The sequence below is a fragment of the Lichenostomus cassidix genome, chromosome 2, assembly GCF_008360975.1.
Source record: "Lichenostomus cassidix isolate B80296 chromosome 2, HeHo_3.0, whole genome shotgun sequence".
Lineage (NCBI taxonomy): Eukaryota > Metazoa > Chordata > Aves > Passeriformes > Meliphagidae > Lichenostomus > Lichenostomus cassidix.
In genome coordinates, this window is record NC_139482.1 from 129,792,775 (window position 1) to 129,813,524 (window position 20,750).

General features: G+C 43.2%; 1 protein-coding gene and 1 long non-coding RNA gene across 2 annotated transcripts; both read left to right on the forward strand.

The window, feature by feature from the left end:
* The first annotated feature begins 6,663 nt into the window (after window positions 1–6,663).
* Window positions 6,664–13,280, forward strand: LOC146442273 (uncharacterized). Its single transcript, XM_085053274.1, has 3 exons — window positions 6,664–6,974; window positions 7,747–8,551; window positions 12,301–13,280. Exons 2-3 carry the CDS (start codon window positions 8,497–8,499, stop codon window positions 12,909–12,911), a joined length of 666 nt encoding a protein of 221 aa, XP_084909400.1. The 5' UTR covers window positions 6,664–6,974; window positions 7,747–8,496; the 3' UTR covers window positions 12,912–13,280.
* A 1,349-nt stretch (window positions 13,281–14,629) lies between these two features.
* On the forward strand, window positions 14,630–20,100 carry LOC146442274 (uncharacterized). The gene is made up of 2 exons (XR_014850212.1): window positions 14,630–14,772; window positions 18,095–20,100. It is a non-coding gene; the product is annotated as an uncharacterized LOC146442274 (long non-coding RNA).
* Window positions 20,101–20,750: the final 650 nt, after the last annotated feature.

Below are 20,750 nucleotides of genomic sequence, written 5' to 3' on the forward strand. Positions count from 1 at the left end.
CAATATCTAATCTAAACCTACTCTCTTTAGTTTGAGGCCATTCCCCTTTGTCCTGTCACTACCACTCCGTGCTCTTGTAAATAAAGTCCCTCTCCATCTTTCCTGTAGGCTCCCTTCAGGTACGGGAAGGCCACTATCAGGTTATCCCAAAGCCTTCTCTTTTCCAGACGGAACAATCCCAATTCTCTCAGCCTTTCCTCATAGGAGAGGTGGTACACCACGTAATCATCTTGGTAGCCTCCTCTGCACTCGCTCCAACAGGTCCATGTCCTTCGTGGGCTGGGAACCCCAGAGCTGAACACAGTACTTCAGGCGGGGTATCACCACAACAGAGAAGACAGTGTCCTTGGGGACTGTCGCTTCTCATACAGGGCTGATGCAGAAATTTATGGGATGGATTAAAATTAAATCTCTTGGGCACTACAAGGCACCAGCTCAGGGGACACATGTGGTGGTCTGACGCTGTGTCTCTACCATCAGCACTGATCACTTTGCCTCACTAAAGCAGTAGCATCTGCTTTCTGCCAGGCATGGCAGGCCCGGGCAGGCCCCCAGTTCTGCATGAATGGCCTGTCCCGATGGGCTACAGCCCCAGGCTGACCCTGAGCAGAGACACAGGTTTCTAGCATGAAATGAGCTTGGAAATAGACCTGGGCCCGAGGCTGTCTGCATTAGCACGTTCAGCTTTGGGCACCTTCAGTGCAGCTCCCGGGTTTGCTGGGGGGGTGGCTGTGCATTCCCACCAGCTGTGTAGTGTCCTTGACTCATCCCCAACCAGCTCAGACCATGACTGTGCTGGAGTGACAGTGCTGGGAAGCCTCCTTCTGCCTCCCATGCACTCTGGAAACAACCAGCTTGAAAACCATCTCGCTGAGCACACATGCACCACACTGTGGGAACAGGGCTGCAATATGAGGCTCCCATTTTCAGGCCGAGGACATTTGTGCTTGATCCCACAGTGCTGCCCATCCTAGAACAACCACCCCAGGCTGGCACAGGGAGGAGCAGAGGGCACCAGCTCAGCAGGTGCCTGCAGGGATGAACGGTGTGGATGCTCAGTGTGTGCTGCAGGGGTTGCCTGTGACATCCCCCAAGAGGATGCTCAGGGTCCATCCACAGGACACCAGGTCTGCTGCTGGTGTGACTTTGTGTGACTTAAGACACTGCACCAGAAAAGCATCCCAGCATGTACATTTCTTATAAAATTACAAAACTGGCATTGGAGCTTTGCTAGACTCACCTAGGTTAGCAAAATTACGGCAAAATGTTGTCTTATTTGCCTTAGGAAGTTTGGTGCCTTTACCCATATGAAATACAGAGAAACAAACTAAAACGTAAAGTCTAAACCTGTTGCATTCAGTTTTTCTAGTATGCTTATATTAATAAATTTTATTTCAAGTCAGGGAAGTAATTTAAAGCAATATACTTCTGTCCCCTTCTACTGGCATGGCTACCTCCATGTTAACTTTTTTCTGGTGTATGATCACAGACCTTACCAAAATATTTCCAACAGGATAACTTTCTTAGTGACAGGCAGCTTTTGGTCAAAATGCAAACCATCATACCAACCATTTTTTTCTGGGTAACAAACTTAGGTCTTGACAGATCAGTTTAAGCACCTAAATTAACATCTAAACTTCTAACACTGAGATAAAGATGAGATAAACATAGGTTAGAAAAAATGTTACCCAACTTAAGTGGAGCTGAAATATCCCAAATGAAACCCAGAAATTGGTCCATCTCTAAAGGTAAAGTTCTTTGGGAATAATGTCTATATGAAGCACATAAATGATGTATGTAATACGTAAATAATAATAAAAAATGTTACAGTCTGATGTGTCTCTATAGTCAAATTTCTTTTATTGAAACAAAAAAATTTCTATCCCTTTACAGAGTATAATTAAATCAATTTTGAAGTCTACTTCAAATTTTTCTTTTCTTTGGTGACTGAAAAGTAAACTCTATTCTATGTCTCTTTGTTTCCCTGTTCCTCTTTTTCCCCTTGTCCTAGCCCTCAGGTGCATTGCTGTTATTCCCCATCAAACTGTGACTTTGCTTTTAACTATTTATACTTTTGCTCAGTTGTTTCTGGTCTGGTGAATCATTTGTCTTTTTTTGCTTGTTGAAATTCCTGGCAAGGGAATATAAAGCTCGTGGGCCTCGTGAAGTCCTCAGTACCATTCCTTTTGACTATTCCATGTTTTATGTTACCTTGCAAGATTTGGGAGCCATGCACTGCTCCGGGAGAGGGAGCTGTTTCCAAGGGTACCCTTGCAACCTCCGCTCAGGTAGGGAGAGAACACAGTACTTTCCTTAGCAGTTTATAAAACTAGCTTTTTCCAGTAATGTACTTTTAAAAATCTCTGCATTTCCAAAAGAACTTTCTGGCAGATGCTTTTGGCATTGGACCCCAGATTCTGCCCCTAAATCTAGGTGGAGTAAATATTGGGGCAGAGGCGATGGGAATACATGCAGAAGTGGGCACTACTGTCTCTCAACCCCAAATCTCCATTCTGTGGAGGCCTCTCCTGGTGGTCTGTGGTCATAAAAGGTCCTTTATAAAGACAAAGGGCCACTGCAAGTCAGATGAAAATTACACTAGAAGAAAGAAAAGGCTTTGGCCCTACCAAAATTCCTTAAACAATGTTATACAGCCAATATTTTGTTTAAAAACAGCAGCTGGGAGTGAATGGGCCATGACAGCAGTTGTTTGGGAATTAAGGACTGGGGTAAGGCACATCAGGCAGAGTTTGGCACCCAGGCACCCTCAGCAGGGGATCTGGAGCTCCCCTCCACAATGAGGCCGTGATACAGCAGAAATAAAAGAAAGGCAGGGAAGCAGCAGACAATGTCTCCATCTCCAACAAACAAGTCTCAAGGTGGAGAGATCCAGGGAGCAGCTGGCAACCTCAGGAAAAGCAGTGTTACTTCTCCCAGCACTAATAGCAGGCACTGGGATGTCATCCAGCCCCTCTGCCTGCCCCACCATGCTCAGCCAGGAAGGTTAACTCCTTCTCAGGCTGAGTCAGGTATTATTTTGGCTCAGGGGCTTTGTGGGCTGATGCTCAGTTTGGCTGTGAAGATGCAGGGAATGCAGAGTTACTTGGGGAATGCAGGACCATTCCTCCTCCCCTACTGCTTCTTTCACCCTGGCCTTACTCTGTGCTTGCCTAGTGAGAGGGCAGGAGTGGGGTTTCCAACATGGAGAGAGAACTTAGTCCAGAGAGCAGTGATCTTGAAGTTCTTTCACCACTTTCCCCACTAAAATGCTGTCAAGGTTGTGTAAGAAAGCACCAGTTAGAGGTATGAATTAGGAGAGTGGAAGCACTGTGAGAAAAGTCACTGGTGGAGCACTGATATGTCCCAAAAATTAGAAAGCCATTTCATCATTTTGGGTGAATGAAACCAACTCATTGTATCTAGGAAAGGGAAGTCAGGGAAGCTCCTGCAGCAGCACTGACATCAATGCCAGCGTATCAGCAAACAAGCTTTGGTGCCTGGATTAAGCATACCTGAGGAGAGACAAGCAAGTTCATGGGTTTTCCCTCACAGCTGGAGCTGGCCAGTTTCACCCATGGTATCTCTTGCAGTAGTTTGGCTGCAAGGAGTCAGCACTGGACATACTGCAGATATGGTCTCATCCACATAGCATGCCTTCTGTGGAGAAATCCCAAAGCAACTTTTTCTCTGTGTTACAGAACCCCAAGCACCACCCCCACAAATGCAGTGGTAATAACATCATCAGCTTTCCTCATTGCTCATTGGAAAATCCAATGAAGAGTAAAATGAGGTACCAAGAGAACAGGTATGTGTGCTAATTACATGTGCTGTTGTAGACAGTGTATAGTTAACTGAGAGAAAAGGTTGGAAAGAGAAAGAGAAGAATGAGAAAAAAATCATTCTGAAGTCTGAAAAATGAGCGGTACATGGGCACCCTATGGTACAGCCTGGGATGGATAATTCTGTTAAATTCTCTGAATTTCTGAGGTCTTTATAGAGCTGAAGTGGCAGCACAGCTGATGCTGAGAGAAAATGGGGATCACTCTGGCAGCCAGGGATACAAAGGAACATCTGAATTTGTACCCCTGCTTAGCACCTTTCCCTGAGTGTCAGTAGGCAATGGTAGAACTCAGGACTTGCTCCTTGTCAGAGCTGCCAGGTGTCTGAGATGGTAACAGGTACTGACTCGATACCATGAAAGCTCCAGGAAATGCTGTGTGGTGTTGTGGTTAGCACAGGCTTTTCCCATGAGAATTTTCTTGTGTTTTGTAAATAAAGATAAAATTTGGATGTCATTGGAACAGTGTCCCAGAACTTGGACGGTGCAAGCCTGGCCAATCAGGCCTGGGGAAGGCTTCTAACCGACCAATCTGAGTGACTTTTGAATACTCTATATATATGATGAAATCAAAACAATAAAGGTCTTTCCTTCTTGCCACTGAGAACTGGTACCTTCATTACTCTGCTAGCTGCTCAACAGCGACATGGTGTGAATCAGAAGGCTTTCAAATTGTAACCTCTGGTAAAGCTGCTGCAAGAGGGTCAGTGTGTCCACAGCCATCCTTCAGGTGCCACAGGTCACATGCTAACCCTGAACAACAAGATTCAATTCAAAAAAGCAAACTGATCTTTTGACAAACTAGGCCTATATCTTTATTTTACCAACATGAACAGAATATACTATTTTTATAGGATGAAACTATGCAAAAATACAGTCCCACTTTGATTTATAGTCTGGTCAAGTCTCTGCAAAATTACACAACAACATTGTGTGAGCACCTGCAGCCATTATACTCTACTTTTGCACATCAGGGCTATTAAAAGTGACAGATTGTGTTCTCTGATAATCATTGCATTTACAGCAGATGCAAACATGTTCATCTGATTTTCACAGGGTCGTGCACTGAACTATCCCCTGTATTGTCAGGCAGACAAATACAGCTCTTTTTTTCAGATCACTGGGAGTTTGGAATGCCAGGAAGGCACAGGTTCACTAGATCTGAATGAGAATCCTCGGCCACCCTTGCAGCAGCTTTACTATGAGAAAGGAGGGAAAGAAAGAAAGGAGTTGTGGAGGAAAATGGGTCAAGTGCAGAGAGGTTATCTCATTAGGGTACAGGGAAAACCTTGAGTACTGCCTATTGTGAATACCTGGATATCTGCAGACCTAGATAGATTTTCAGCCAGTAAAAGCATGATAAGAAGTATGTGTGTATGCACATACAAATATATACATTTATAAATACATACATTCGTATACCTGTATGTGTAGCCAGCTTAAATACGGTGCCAGCACAATGAGAAACTGCATTTTCTAAGGGCCAAATTGTGCAGAAATCCACATGAAGTAATTACTAAAGATAGTAATTAGTTTGATGAGAAAATCTTCAGATTCCAGGAAATTACAAGGCATGTACTAGGAGCTAAGTTTCAAGGTCATTGCTATCCCAGGCCAAAAAAAAAAAAAAGCCATTTCAGAAGGCAGATCTCTGCAGGTCATAAATCAGCATCACAGAACAGCCTTCAATGGAGCTACAAATATTTGGATCAGTGGAGCATTTGGCCTGAATTACTTGACACAATAAACAATTTCAAGTATTTTATTACTTGTTTAGGTATTGGTTGTTCTGTACAGAATAGACAAATATCTGAGAAAAGGGATCACAAAAAAGAAAACTCTTGATTAATATAATGTTTTGAAATGTCTCTGGGATTTGGAATGTCCCAGGATTTGGGACTATCAGAAAATAGATATAAATTTAATATCTGCAGTAGGAATATCTAAAATATTTAAAACTTTCAACAGCTAGTGAGCTCTGGAATGAGTGCAACAAGTTTGCTCATGTAGTACTGGCCTGGAGAACTTAAAAATTTCCAGGGCCTTAGAGAAATCTTTGTGAAGCTTGCTTTTGGAAGTGTACAGCTGATTGTATATAAGTGGTCATAGGTACTTTTTGCTTAACCTCTGGAAATACAGCTATCCCTGAACACTCATAGTTTACATTTAATTTCCCAATTATTATTCCTGAATAAAATAGGTTTCCTTTGTAAAAATAACTAGTTCAATATAATTTTTTTGTTTAGGTGCTGTTAAAAGGGGTTTTTTTTTTAGCTGCTTTGGTACTGCCTTCATTTGGGGCAGTATCAGTGTGGTTCAGATTAGAGGAGGCAGAGAATCTGTGGAGAGGCGCCCTGCCCAGGGAAGGGCACGGGATGGGAAGCCTACTAAGGATTTTCATCTGCCAGCATCACGCTGCAGCCACTGGATCACTTGCAGTAATTTCTTTGTGACTCTGTACAAGCTCTGTACAATCCTGTGCTCCTAGCAGTTAGGAGAGTGGCAGAGAGGCAGCTTGTCATTATCCCATGGGAATGTTGGTGCTCAACGCTCTGCAGAGGGCACACTTTGTCCAAGCCTGTCCTGGTCTGTGGCAATCCAGCTCACACCCTGAGATGCAGCCTTGTCCCACCTAGCCCTACCTGTGTCCAGCTCCAGCACTGGCTCTGTTGTGTCCAGCCTTCCTCCTGGAAAGATGCAACTTATCTTTCACTTGTGGGAGAAGGGAAGACGATGACATTGTTATCTAGTGTTTGTGGGAGTCACCTGCCAAACAGCCCTTGGGTTCTCATTTCTATTTCTGTATCCCATCCAAGGCCTATTAAAGAACATGAAGTACAGAGCAGCCCCGTGCTGAGCCTTGCTGCCAATACATGCTCACATGTGTTCCCTCTCTCTGGCCTTGTAAACCTTGAATTCCTTTCACTGCCGTTTAAGATGGATGGTAGGTGCACTCTGCCCTTTGGTTAGGACACAGAGGGAAGCAGGTACAAAACTCAGCAGGCAAGATAATTAACTGAATGTAGCCTTCCCTCTTCTATTTTCCTCAGTGCCCAGTGTTTGATGAGCCTGTCCTGGTGGCCCATCCTCCTTACTTTGTTCTCTGAAAGATCACAGAAGAAAGGTGGGATATCAGGTGGGTATGTTTCTTGGCACATCAGGCTTCCTCAGCTGTCAGTACTGCTTCACAGTCACAGACAATTCTACTTTCCTCCCTGTGGCAGCAGAGCAGAGGGATGCCTGATGTCTTCATCTATGCCATACTGGGAACCCCCATGTGCTGTGTAGGGAACTGACCCCACTCCCACCACAGCAGTCAGGAGTTCACACCAGCAGCATGGATGTTAAATATTTCTGAAATTACTTTTTAAGTTGCTAAGCCTTGCACTTCTGCTTTTGTTGTCACAGTGCAACACGTTTTGCTAATACTAGTTACCACTATTTCAGTGTCTACTGTCTCATAGAAGTCTTAGCCACAGAGAAATCTAGAGAGCTTACAGTGGACTTTTTTTCCTGTTGTTTTTTAAAAGCATCCTGAAAATTAACTTAAACTGAGGAAGGAGAAACTATTGCAGAAATTATCTGAGTTATTGTTACTGCTCTACCTTGGCTGTGGAACATCACAAACCCTGGACAAATATCCAAAGATAATATGATTTGTGTGGATAAGTTTCTAGGTGGATAAAAAATGTTCATTTAGAAGAATGCGTGATTAGTCTAAATTTGACATAATCAAATATGTGTTGGGTGCAATAAATACATTATCTGCTTATGCAAGCAACTGTGTGGCAAAGATTCTTCGTTCTTTTTCTCTGGGAAGTTTTTAGGCCACCTCAACTTTCCTGGACATCTGCTGATTTGCCTATATGCAAATATAACAATCGTGTTACCTTTATTTTACCTTTCAGGCTGGTGGTAAGGATGTTACAGGTGGCTGCTGAGCCCCGAGGACTCTGCAAGTCAGGTATTCCTTCTCGCCTCCGAGCTGCTGAGACCCCAGAGGTCCGTCTCTCCCAGTGCCACGGGTGCATCCTGCAGCTGTCCCTGTGTGCAGGGAGGGCTGGCAGCCAGGCTGTGGCTCCTGTGTGTGTAGGAGCACAGCTCCCCGGGATGCCCACACCACTTACACCGTCAGTGCAGATAACCCAGCCCTGCTGCTCCTCTCCCCTTGTCTGGGCTGGAGTTCCCTACAGAAACCTCACACCCTCAGGCTCAGCTTCTCAGGTTCAGCCACATTCACACACCGCCAAACATCGCCGTGGCCTCCAAGTCCGTCTAATACCCCCGGCGCAGGTCTGAACCCTCTTGCCCTGCCTACGGGTCTCCTCTACTCGATGCTAACGTGGCTCAAAGCTTGCTAGCGAGGTTTACGTGCACACCGCAGGGTTAAACTCTGGGGCACACGGACCTGCAGTCCCTTCCCGCCTGCTGCCACTCACACCTTGTGGCATCCGCGCACAGCGCAGAAATCCGCCCCGGGGCAGGGACGGCCGCGGCAGCGGCCCGGGCTGAGTGCCAGAGGAGTGTTTAAGGCTCCATCGCCGGGGTCGCTCCGCCGCCTCCGTCGGTCGGTGCTGCCCGGTGGCCGCGCCAGCCGCGCCTCGCCCCGACCCGACCCGACCCGGCCGTCGGAGCGGCTGCAGAGCCCCTGCTCCACCATGGGCTGCTCCAGCAGCGCCCGCAGCCGCCCTCAGGAGCCGCCGCCGCTGCGGGGTGAGCGGGGCCGGGGGAGCCGGGCGGGGACTGCCCGCGGAGCTCTCTGGGGTGCAGGGTCGCGCTGTTCTCAGGGTGATCCCGTCCCGTCCCGTCCCGTCGCGGGGAAGGCGCCGCGGTTGCGCGTCCCGCAAAAACCCCGCTGGGGCAGAAGCTCATCGGGCTTTTCTCGGCTTTTAATTCTGTCCGCGCAGTGGAGGGAACTGCGCCGCGTGAGTGATGGCTTCGAAACTTGTGTTTCTTGTGAATGAATGCCTAAGTCCCTTCAGGTCCGCAGGTTTTTTTTTTTGTTTGTTTAATTTCCAGACAGGTCCTGCTGTTGGTCTTTTTGTGTAGTACCTTATCAGTCTGGTGCCTTTCTTTCTCCCTTTAAAATAATAGTGAACTAGCAATACCTGACCTTATTATCCTTCCTTTTTCTTACAAAATCCACCCTGACATAGTGTGCAACATCGGCAATGTTCCTGTAGTTTTAATTGGCTCAAGTCACAGCAGACTAATTTTGTGAGCAAAGTATATTTGTAGGATGTTCTATAAGAATATCCTTGTTCTTCAGTGGAAGTAAAACAAAACTTTGTCTCCATATTCACAACATTTAGCTCTTTGCTCCAAGGAAGGTTAGGTAACACTTCTCTAAGAACAGAAAGATACGTCTTGAAGGCAGATGCAGAAAAGTTGTTTGCATTTCATTTTACTGCATTTCTTTCCTATATTTTTGAGTTAAGATCTGTTATTGTTACTCTGCCTGCAGCATCCATGTTTTTTGTATGGGTTTATATATTGTGTGTTGTCTTGTGGTGCTGTGGTTTTTGACTGCAGAGAGGAGAGCAGGTTGTGTGGGCTGAGTGTTGTCTGTGCCACTGCAGAGCAAGCACACATCTGCAAAAAGGATCAGCAGAAACCCTTTATAGTGTACCTGCTGTCTCGTTGACCTGGTCAATCTACTAATTCCTCTGCCTTTCCATCCTCCACTGAAAGATACCCGCTCAGGACCACTGAAGCGCTCAAGGAAGCAGCCAAAATAATTTATTCTGAGTACTTTTTCTGTATAAAGGCATGTTCATGGCAGGATAGGTTATGAAATGTACTAAATACATACACTAATGTCGTGGTAAGGATGACGTGTCGTTAGCACTTACAGCTGAAACAGCTGCATTAATTGGGCAATTACCAACCAGATACGTTAACAATTTTCTAATTTAATAAGAAAAGAGAATTTGAAAAAAAAAACTTCTCTAAATATGTTAATAGAGGGAAATGTGTTTAATATCCTTCTGTTGATGTGTAAGTCACAAAACTTTGAGGGTTTTCCAAAAGGAAAGAAAGAAGGCAAAGGGAAAATACTGTAGCCATGGCTCACTTACATTCACTGTGTTTTTCATTGTTTCTCCAGCTGAAATTGTCTACAGCAGGGAAAATAAAAGTTTTAAATTTAAAAATAAAGCAAAACTAGAAGGAATCCTAGGAATGTTGACGGCCACATGATGTTCATTCTTCTTCAGGATAAAGGTATTGAACAGATTACTGAGAGGATTTATTTTTTCCATATTAGGGAATTCTTTGCATTTCAGATGAGAGCAGAGGAATGCTTTCCAGGCTTTCCAGCAGTGCAGATCTTGTGTTATATGGCAGTATTTTATAATCCAATTTATATCAAACATTTTGATGAAGAGAGGGTAGCTGGAAGTTATAGGGCTAATGTTTATAGGAGCTGCAGGAGATTCCTAGTAATCCTAGTGATTCCTAGTAATAATACATTTGAATTGTTTCCTTTACTGCTAACATGAATTAAAAACTTTGTGTAACATGCTAATTTTCATGGCTCATTTGTTTCTGTCTATAGGTTTTAAATACTCCCTGTCCATCTGGCACTGAGCAAGGTGAAGGCATGAAAAGTGTCTAAAGGGATGAAAAATAAAAATGTGAAAAGATAAATGTCTGGTCTCTGAGCATACATTGTGTTCTTAATCACTGCTTAGAGTAGCTTAAGTTTAAGATTTACTCACTCTTTTCTGACTGGGTATCTGTTTCACCTTGAGCTTCATTTTAGGAAAAGGAGTGCCTGGAAGACAAGGTGTGATAGAGATCTAGAGAAGGTAATCAGGGAAATATATTAGCTATTTCTCATAACTCAAGAACTGCCACTTGATGAAATGATGAGCAGCAGGCTTAAAACCAGCCAGGATGTGTTTTACAGGGGATGTAAGCGGGCTGCAGCCCTCATTGCCATTGGTCATAGTGGAGATTGAGTGTAAACAGATTGAAAAGGGCTTGAACAGGTTGACAGAGGAATTCCACTGATGAACTGACACTCAGCCCTGTGGGCTGGGACCCTCTGCCCTTTCCCCTGCCGCTCAGCAGCTGTCGGAGGCAGGGTTCTGCCCTGGGAGGGGGTCTGTGGTCCAAAACACATAGCTGACTTTACCTCTTGTTGTTTGAGTTGCATTATAAATTGCCATACTACTGTGGATTTGGAGGGGTTGGTTGGAACTTGGATGGTTTTACAGTTCCTGGGACAAATGAGATTTTATCTGTCTCATAGTAAAAGTGGCTTTCTGTCTGTCTCAACAGTCCAGATTCCCAGTTCTTGCTCTTTTTCTATCTTAGCCATCCTTCCCAGGGTCTGTAGGCACATGCTGACCAGGTGACACTTGCTGGGGAGTTGTTTTGTTTGAATGTCTCAAAAGAACCATAAAGTTACTTTAAGAGCAGCAGTATTCAAGCAGATGTTTTAAGAGCAGGGTATATTGCCATTTTTTTTTCTGATCATCTGTGTCTCTATGAACATATATAGATGTGTTCATCTATGAACAGTATCATATGGTCCTGCTTACTGGCTTTGACACTGCAATCATAATTTTCTGAGAAAATACAGTTTTCCAGTTTTGTAATTATTATATAAACAGATTTCATGCATGAATTACCAGGTGTTTGTTTCATCCTGGCATTCTTTAGGAAAAGGTTAAGTACAAGATCTTGTCAAACTGAATTTAATTAGAATGTTAGTAAGTCAGTCTGATAGGTAGGTATAGCTTATTTTGAGTCTTCAGCTTTTATCCTTAAATACCTGTCAAAGCAATTTTGTCAGTTCTTTATTCATAAATTTTTTCTGCCAAAACCCATTGCTTTACTAGCCAGTAAGCTGATGAAAGATTAAAGAAGAGGAAGTTTTAATTTGCTTAGGCTTCTTGTTGTTGAATTTTTTATTAGACAAATCATACTATGAATGGTAGTTTAGTACTGAAAAAGACAGACAAAGTGGTTTTTGTTTAAGAAGTGAGCACTGCTCATCCTCTGGGCTTTTATTCAGCCAACTGGAAGGTACCACCAGAACTTCTCACATGTAGCCCAGGACAGCAACTCCCTCACACTCCCCACGTTGATCCTGTGATTGGTTTGGGACAGGAAAAGGTGCTCCCTTGCAGTGTCACATCACCAGCAAACCACCTGCACGCTTCAGATTCATAAGGCAAAATGTTATAGAACAATGAGTTGCAAAAAGGTCCACTCTCTTCATATAAAAATATATTGTATACTTCAAATGAAAACTTTTTTTTAATGTGAGAGAGCACCATCCTCTACTGGATATGTGTGGATATGTGCAGCAGACCTGTGAGGGAGAATTATCCATAGCCAGGAGGGAGCTCTGTGACAGGTAGTGCTTGTGTGGTTCACTGCGGGTTTAGTTGTCATCCAGCCCACTCACTAATTATCTGTAATTTTCTTTTTTCTTTCCTTGTAACTAAAAGCATCGTCAGGTGCAAACACCCCGACTGTAGATGATCATGAAACTGTAGCTAACCAAACCCAGGTGGACCAAATGGAGAATGTGAGCCTTGCCTCTGAGGAGACCAGCCCAGGCGAGCACCTGCCAGGAGAGGAGGCTCCAGCCATGATCCTGGTAGTGGAGGGGAAGACGGATTTGGTCAGTAAGAGGGAGGAGCCGGAGGGCACTGAGCCCCTGCCTGCAGGAGAAGAGGAGAGCTCTGAGCTGCCCTCTGTGTGGCGAGAGGAGAGCAGGGGACCTTCACCACCAGCACCGGGAGAAGATGCTGAGGCACCATCACCAGGACCAGCAGAGGACAGTGGGCTGGTAGAGGGCAGTGACACCTCTCTAGTGGAAGTTGTCGAGAAAGTACACATTACTGAAGAGGACCACCTCATTGAGGGTAATATTTGTGCTTTCATAAATTCAGGAAACCAAAATTTGTCTCCAGGGAGTTCTGCATGGGTCCTTTTGACTTTACTAAGAGCCTCAAATGAGTTTCTGGAGTCACAATTTGGTCCAGAGAGTCTGTACAATGTAAGGCATAGAAGAATGTGGCTGGGGAAGCCTCAGGTTTACAAGTCCAAGCTGTAATAAATTTATTTAGCATTTCCATCTTTGCTACTTCATTTCATATCCTTTCTGTTCTTAGCAGGTAAATGTCCCACCATACTCCTCATTTAAAACACTGTGTCGCTGGGTAGCTCACGTTCCTCTTAATATTTGCACAGCCCAAAGGCTGGATTCCTTAGTCACATGTGTTAATTATAAAGCAACTGTCCTTGCACACATAAAGCTGAAGGGTGCACGCTTGGATTTAGAAGAAAAAGCATCTCTTTGAAGCCTGCTTGGCATATCCAGTCTGTCCTAGAAGCTTGGCTACAAGACAAGCAGAGTAGAAGTAGTAGTGGAGAGACATAAGGCTGTCTTTCTAGAAATGCTCAGAGATCACTGGGTGGATAGAGAGGCTGTGAGGAAGCAGTGGTGTCTGAGATGGCAGCTCTTTCCAAGTGCTGTGGAGGGACCTTTAGCAGGAGGTTCACTCCTTCCTGGAAATTGCAGGCTATGCTCATCCTTCAGGTAGTGCCCAGAGGACCTGGACTGTACATGAAGAAGATGAGCACGTCACAGGAGGAATCAGTTTTCTCCTAAATGATACAAAGTAGCTCAGTACAGAATCAGATGTGTCCTGGGGTAGCTCTTCTTCAGGGAATAGCCAGGCGAAGCGCATGAAGAGTATTTCTCGGTTTCCTCACTCCACATTTGCCTGGAAGAAGTGCAAGGTGCAGAAGGGCTGATCTGTGTGAAGTTCAGAGCCAGTTACACACTATCACTAGCCCCGTGGCTTTGCTCTGTATGTCTTTAACTGGCCATATGAATAGAGATCACTCTTTGCATCCCACTAGCTGAGCATGGTGGTTGGATTGCTTTGTCCTCTCCTGTGTCTCTTCATGAAAGAATTTTGTCTCCTACATAAAATGGGCATCTATCCTTTGGAATAAAGCCTCATTTTATGTAAGCAATAAATGACAGGTTGCTCACCTGTTAAACGCGTCTTGCCCAGCTGCAAACTCCAGTTTCATTATTCACCATTTCTAAGCCTCAGGGCATTGCTGGAGGCAGAGCAGCATGCCCTGCACCTTGTGCTGTCACCTCTTGTCAGTGGAAACATGTTCACAGTTGTCTGTTTGGCTGAAGATGAGTTGTGGGGCTTTAAGCACCAAGCGATGCGTGCAGGCCAGGTGGACAAAGCGTTCAGGGAAAAGAGTTTTGCTCCTATTACTTCCAAGGTAGAAGTAATATCTTAACTTGTATGCATTCTCTTTCTGTGAGGCATCTGATGAAGAAGGGATTTTCTACTTTTATGCTATGGTACATATGATACTTAGCATTTGTTTTGCTTTCCTTTATGCTTTCATAGCTACGTGAGGAAATGAGTTAGGCAGCAGCTTCCCCGGGAAGGCAGAGTTTTAGCCGGACTTGCACATTACCATGTTTTCTATTTCTGTTTTGTTCCAATTGCAAATAAAACATATATGAAATAAAATCCAGGAAAAATAATTTGAACAGAAATAGTACTCATGATTTCCTTTGGATAAAGCATCAAGGGGGTTTTGTGAAAGCATTAGGAGAACCTCATGCACATGAGGCAACATATAGCTGGATGATGAAAAGTTTGGGATCATCCTGTTTGTTCTCTGTGGGTTAATTCAGGGGGTACCTTGGTAAGGGGCATTGGAGGGCTGACAAATGAAAATCAGGTCTACAGAAAAGAGCTGGGGCACTTGGTGCTTTTCTCAGTGGATCCTAATTTGATCTCCATGGTTACCATTCCCAGGTGAGACGGGAGAACAGGTGGAAACTGAGCTGCTCAGTGAGACAGTAAGTGAAGGGCCTGAAACAAAAGAAGAAGAAACAGGAGAAGCTGTGGATAGTGCAGCAGCGACAGAGATAGGTATGTTGACAGAGGAGGGAAGGACCACATGGGTTATTGTTTAAGAGACAGCAAAGACTGTGCTGTCCTTAATGAGCATATCTTGTTATTTCCCAGTAGGCATACAGCTGCTTTCTGCATTTTTACACAAGAGAGAGTGATAAATACTTTACATTAAAAGACATTTTTGGAAGCAATCAATTGGAAGTCATGCTTTTTACATCGGTCATCTTTATATAATATATGAGCCTTACCAGTCATAAATTATCCCTCTTTGGGAAGAAAGATAGACGGTAACATGCAGTCTTGGAAAATAAAAACCTTTGTTAAAATCATGACTCTGCTCATTATTACTTGCAGGCTTGTTATTGTAAACTAAGCCTTAATGCTGCTTTGTGATTTCCATTCTATGCCAGTCATTTTAGATGTCCTTGTTCTCCTTATCAGCTGAAATCAGCAGCTGTGGTGAAAGCACATTGCACAGCATATTCAGTCACATGGTGGGAAGGAAAAGTCACAGGCCAAATAAAGTTCTTCTGGAAAACTGTCACACCAGTGAAGAGAAAAATTCAAGGGGATAAGATTATCCCACTGGCAGACTTTGAGATTATAGTCAGAACTCTGTCACCACGGTCCTTCTGCAAAAGTTATTTTTTCTTCTTCCTCCACATTCACTAAGAACCTCACACTTGAGTCTATCATGTAAGGTGTTCACATGCCCAGAAACCAGAATTAGAATCATATTTAGGTTGGAAAAGACCTCTGAGATCATTGAGTCCAACTGTTAACCCAGCACCGCCAGGTCCATCACTAAATCCTGTCCCTAAGTGCCACATCACACATTTTTTGAATGCTTTTGGGGATGATGATTCCACCACAGGTTACACTATGGTATTGCTGGAATGTGGAAAAGGATGAGAAGGCAATACAGACAACTCCTCCTTTACCCCAGTGAATGTTATTGCAATGACTGAAACCACCTTTTCCCTCTCCCCTCCCTCCTAATCACTGGCCTACACAGCCATACTTGAAATCTCTCTGGGCTAGTGAGTATTTCTGTAATTCAGAAGAGAATAGTTTCAGCAGAAAGGGTGGTAGATACCTTACACCAGTACCTTTCATGACTTCCAAAGGAACCTCTTGCACCTGGAGTGAGCAGTCTTTGGTTCCTTCCCAGTGCTAATATGTGTCATGGCCTTAGGGCTGACGGCAGCAAGCCACTGTGTTGCACTGCTGCTTATGCTTCTGCTAGAGGACTAAGAAAAATGGTTTTTAGCACAAGTACTGCAGTCTGTAAAACAAGTAGGGTGATGGTCAAGCAGTTAGGTCAAAGCTTATGTGCCTTTATGACCTTGTGATTTCCCAAGTAAAATCGGATCAGCAGTGATTAAAAAAATGCACACCTCCCTTTAATTTTCGTGTTTGACAGTTGCTCATCTTTATAAAGATTATTACTTTCTAAGCTAGCCTGTGAAGACAAGCAATTGTTGGCCATTGACAACTGTTCTTTTGCAGGTTCTTTAAATTTATGCCAGATAGCTTTGCCTATGAAGTGAAAACAAGTTTAATCAATCAGCTTGTTTTTAATGTTGTGCTCCTTTGCTTTTGCAAAGAATCATCTCTCTGTGCTGTGAATTCAGCAAAGCACTTAACTTGATTCTAGGGAACCTCAAACAACATCTTCCTGCTCCTGAAGAGAATCACAGAAACGCTTGTGTTGGAATGGACCTTAAAGATCACTCAGTTTCAACCCTCCTGCCATGGGCGGGGATTCCACCCATTAGATCAGGTTGCTCAGGGCCCCATCCAATCTGGCCTTGAACATTTCCAGAAATTTCACCCTGGAATGATTACAGCTTTATTGAAACACTTCCTGCATTTGCCTGCTTTGAGAGTATTCTCCCCAGCTGTTTTGTAAGGGAGCAGAAAGAGCAGCTCTGCTTCAATGTCTGAAATGCATTTCAGATGATGGGAGTACACTGACACAGCTCAGAGAACAGCTGCAGGCAAGAGGAGCAAACAATGCTAAGAATGGAACAGTGACCATTTAAACCTGGGATTCTGTTGTGTAAGGGAGCAATACTTCCATCTTGAAAGGATATTGAAGAAATAAAGCAAGATTCTGGGCAGGGAAGCAAGACTGCTTAAGGGAATGGAAACATTCTTACTTTGAGAGACATCAAAAACATTCAGAGCTTTGTCTCTAAGAGGGTATGACTAAGAGGATACAAGCTGCTCCAAGTCCAAAAAAAACATAGTACTCCAAAGGTAGCCAATGTCCATCTATGAACAAGGGAATGCTCAGTGACATGCTAAGTGTATTGAATTTGAAATAATTAAAGGGAGTTGGGTTTTTTTCATGTTATACTAACAATCTCCATGCAAATTAACTGTTAGACTTTTAGTCACAGAGAGTCACTGCAGTTGGATGTCTTTCAGTGGTCACCTTCATTCCCGTGCAAATTTCCCACCTTTCATGTGTTCTCTACCCACCCTCATGGTGGTAGGGTAGTTCCCACTATTCACTATGAGGAAGTCCCACATTCTCACATTTCCAACCTATCCTTGCAGGGTCTTCTTGCTGGGAAGGAAGTACTTGGAGCTGGGATGGCCTGACACTGTGAATTTAGCCAGTCATAACTTTGGGCACTATTCTTCAGCTGTCAAGGAAGCCAGTGAACCCCAAAGCTTCTCAGCTGCTGATGGCCAACAGTAGCTTCAGGAGCTGGATACAGCTCCTCAACCATACTTTGTCATGGAATAGCTGAGGTAGAAAAATACCTCTGGAGCTTGTCTAGTCCTACTCAAAAGCAGGAAAAGATTGTGCTGTTGGGTTTTGAATCCCCACAGATGGAGACTCCATCAGTTGTGGGCAGCCTATTCCCGTAAGTCAACTGTCCCTACAGAAAAAAATATCTTGCATTTAAATGTAATACTCTGTACTTCAACTTACACCCTTTGTCTCTTGTCCTTATTTAGGATTTAATGTCCATGTAATTCCTGCCTCTATGTCAAATCTGATTGGAATGATGTAGTGATTTCAAAAGTTGTTGAGAAAAAAGGCAGCAGGGTGGGGAGAAGCAGGAGACTGTTGCAGTGAAACACAGAAGTGATGTTAATTTCTGTAACAGGAAGATTGAATGGGATGGGGAAAGAGGAAGCAGAAACAGTGGCTGCTTTTAGGTCCACACAGAAAATTCTTACAGATGTGGGAGAAGAGCAGATATCCCCTTCAGCCTGTGATGCTTCCAGGGAACTTTCACTTTGAGTTCCTGTAAGATTTAGTGACTGTCAAGTCATACCTTCAATTAATTGCTAAATTAATTTTTTCCATGTGTTTCAGAGACAGCTATTAACATGGAATAGAAGTTATGTCTCAATGAACATCCTCTTCTTGAGCCTGCTCTTCTGTCCACATGAACATTTTAAAATTTTATTGGGTTGGGAAAACAGAAAAGCTCTTATGGATTGAGCCACAAGCTGCAGACACATGAATAGGACGCATTAGAAAAAGTTTTATATAATACAGATTTTTTGAAGTCAAGCTGCCAAGACTTCAAGTGTTTGAAATACCTGAACTTTCACCTCTCTGCCACAGAGTGCCTTCTGTACACAGCAGGATAATTTTCCAACATCATTATGATCACTCCTTTTTCAATTAGGAGTTTTTCCCAGGTTCAGACAACTGACTTCAAATCTTTGAAACCTTCCACCAACATTAAGTAGGATAAAGAATAAGTGCAGCTTTTTTTCTTTCAATGACGACTGTATGTGGGCAGTTCCTCTGAGTGCCTGGACTACCAATGTATGGAGCTGTTAAATGTACAGCACACAGAGGACTGGGAGAGGAAAGTGCCCATTTACCAGGCTGTAACTCAATGCAGAGGTGAGTTTTCCAGAAAATAGAAGGTAACAGTGTGTAGTGTCCAGGACCCAAGTGTCTGTGTGCTGCTCACTCCCCATTTTTAAACATAAATTTATTGAAGGGATTGTATTACAATATATGTGATGACTTCTGCAGAAGCAGGGAGAAAAGGGCATTTTTAACTGAGTGGGATGTTTTAGGTGTGTGAATCCTAGAAGATAACTTCACAGCTGTTAACATTCATGGTCATTAACAACCTGTCTTTAGCTATGTAGCTCTCTTCATAAGCATTTGTGGCTTCTAAAATGGGTTTCTAAGAAAGAAAATACAAGCCTGTCTAAGAGACAAATATAAGCCTGTTCCCAAAGAGGTTATCTATTATATTTCCCTGTAGTGTTGTCCTCCTGGAGAAATATGCTATCAGGGACTGTTTGGGTTATTTTCCAAAATGCTAAATTATCATTTTGGAGATGAAGCTAAATGGCAATACTTTCAAACAAATTTCCTGTGAAAACAAGCCCTGAATATGATTTGTTTCACAGGTCAGATAAAGAGTAGAAATTTGTTCTGACGGTGAATGTTGCAGAATCACAGAATCTGTTTGGTTAGAAAACACCTCTAAGATATTTGAGTCCCAATGATATTTGATATTTGACTGAACACCAGCTTGTCAACAAGAGCATGGCAGTAAGTGCCATGTTCAGTCATTTCTTAAACACCTCCAAGGATGGTGACTCCACTACCTCCCTGGGCAGCTCATTCAAATGTTTAACAACCCTTTCTGTGAAGAAATTCCTCCTGGGTTCAGTCTGAACCTCTGCTGGCCTAGCTTGAGACTATGTCCTATGCAAAGGGTCTATATATAATATATTGCTGGGGACTGTGTGTACAAGATTGTCTGGCATAAGGACGGAGCACATGCAGAAAAGGTCAGTTACCTAAAAATGGCCAGCACAGCTCTTTTATTAGTTTTATTAGACAAAGGGACTTAACAAAAATCCTAACTGTCACCAGCAAATTATACAAATCCACTCTAAGAGATAGTTTTCTGCTGCACATACATGTCTGACTCCAGCTGACTCTGGTTTGTATTCAATAATCTGATTGATATCCTTGGCCCGTTAACCTTTTGTGTAAGCTGATACTACTTGCCTTAATCACTAAATCTAAGGTTTTCTGCTTAGCAGCACTCTTATGAACTTGTTATCTGCTTCATTTAATGTCAGCTTCCTGTAAGCAACACCATAAACTTTTAGAACCCAAATGCATACCTTTTCTTTAGGGATTTTTTGCTAGGTGGATGTCACTTTTAATTTATTTTTTAGTTTTTCTAGTCTTCTGCAATAGAGAAGATAAAAAGAGCAGGTAGTTCTATTAAAAAAATCCATTGACATTAAAGTGAGCCTTAAGAATTCAAACAGAAGTAGTCAATCTTTTTATCCCCATACACAAATCATTCCATGAAAAAAAGCCATGAAAAACAATGTACCTTTTTACCTCACTGCTCAGCTTCTTCAGGTCATTAAGCAAATGCAAATGGAAACAAGTAATATAAATCAGTCAGTGACTCAACAGTAGCAGCCTCTCTCAATCATCTTCATCCTTACATATTCTATAATCACAACAAATGAAATCTATTTTTCCTTTCCTAAAGAGGAAATATGATACTGTGTTAAAGGTGAAAACTTAGATCACCTAAATTATCACAATGTGCCTGCTAGATAAATGCTGGGCATCCTTACCTTGTGAATTTCATTGGGATCTAGCATTCATGGTCTGGGAGCTACCAAAGCCTATACTATGGGTAGGGACAAAGTGCCTGCAGTTATTTGCCTATGCAAACCTGGGACTACACAGAGGTTGCAAGGAGCAGAAACTGGTCTGTCAAAGAGCTTTCTCATGTTAGAGGCTGGGAAAAGGATAGGCTCTGATATTTGTGTTTACGGGATACACCTCCAGATCTAAAGCAACTTTTTTTTTAATACAGTCAAGCATTTTTGGTGATTGTTTTGTATTTTATCAAAACCTAAACAATCTTCAGCCCTCAACTTCATCCAAGGTAGAAGTAACCATTCCTCACTGCAGGGAGTGCTGGACAGGACACTTGAAAGAACAAACTTAATTTCCAAGCTAA

Excerpts from the sequence above, each read along its gene's own strand:
- LOC146442273 (XM_085053274.1), top strand. The coding sequence starts at position 8,497 with ATGGGCTGCTCCAGCAGCGCCCGCAGCCGCCCTCAGGAGCCGCCGCCG. Across the intron at positions 8,552-12,300 it reads GGAGCCGCCGCCGCTGCGGG|CATCGTCAGGTGCAAACACC; the intron begins GTGAGCGGGGCC and ends TGTAACTAAAAG.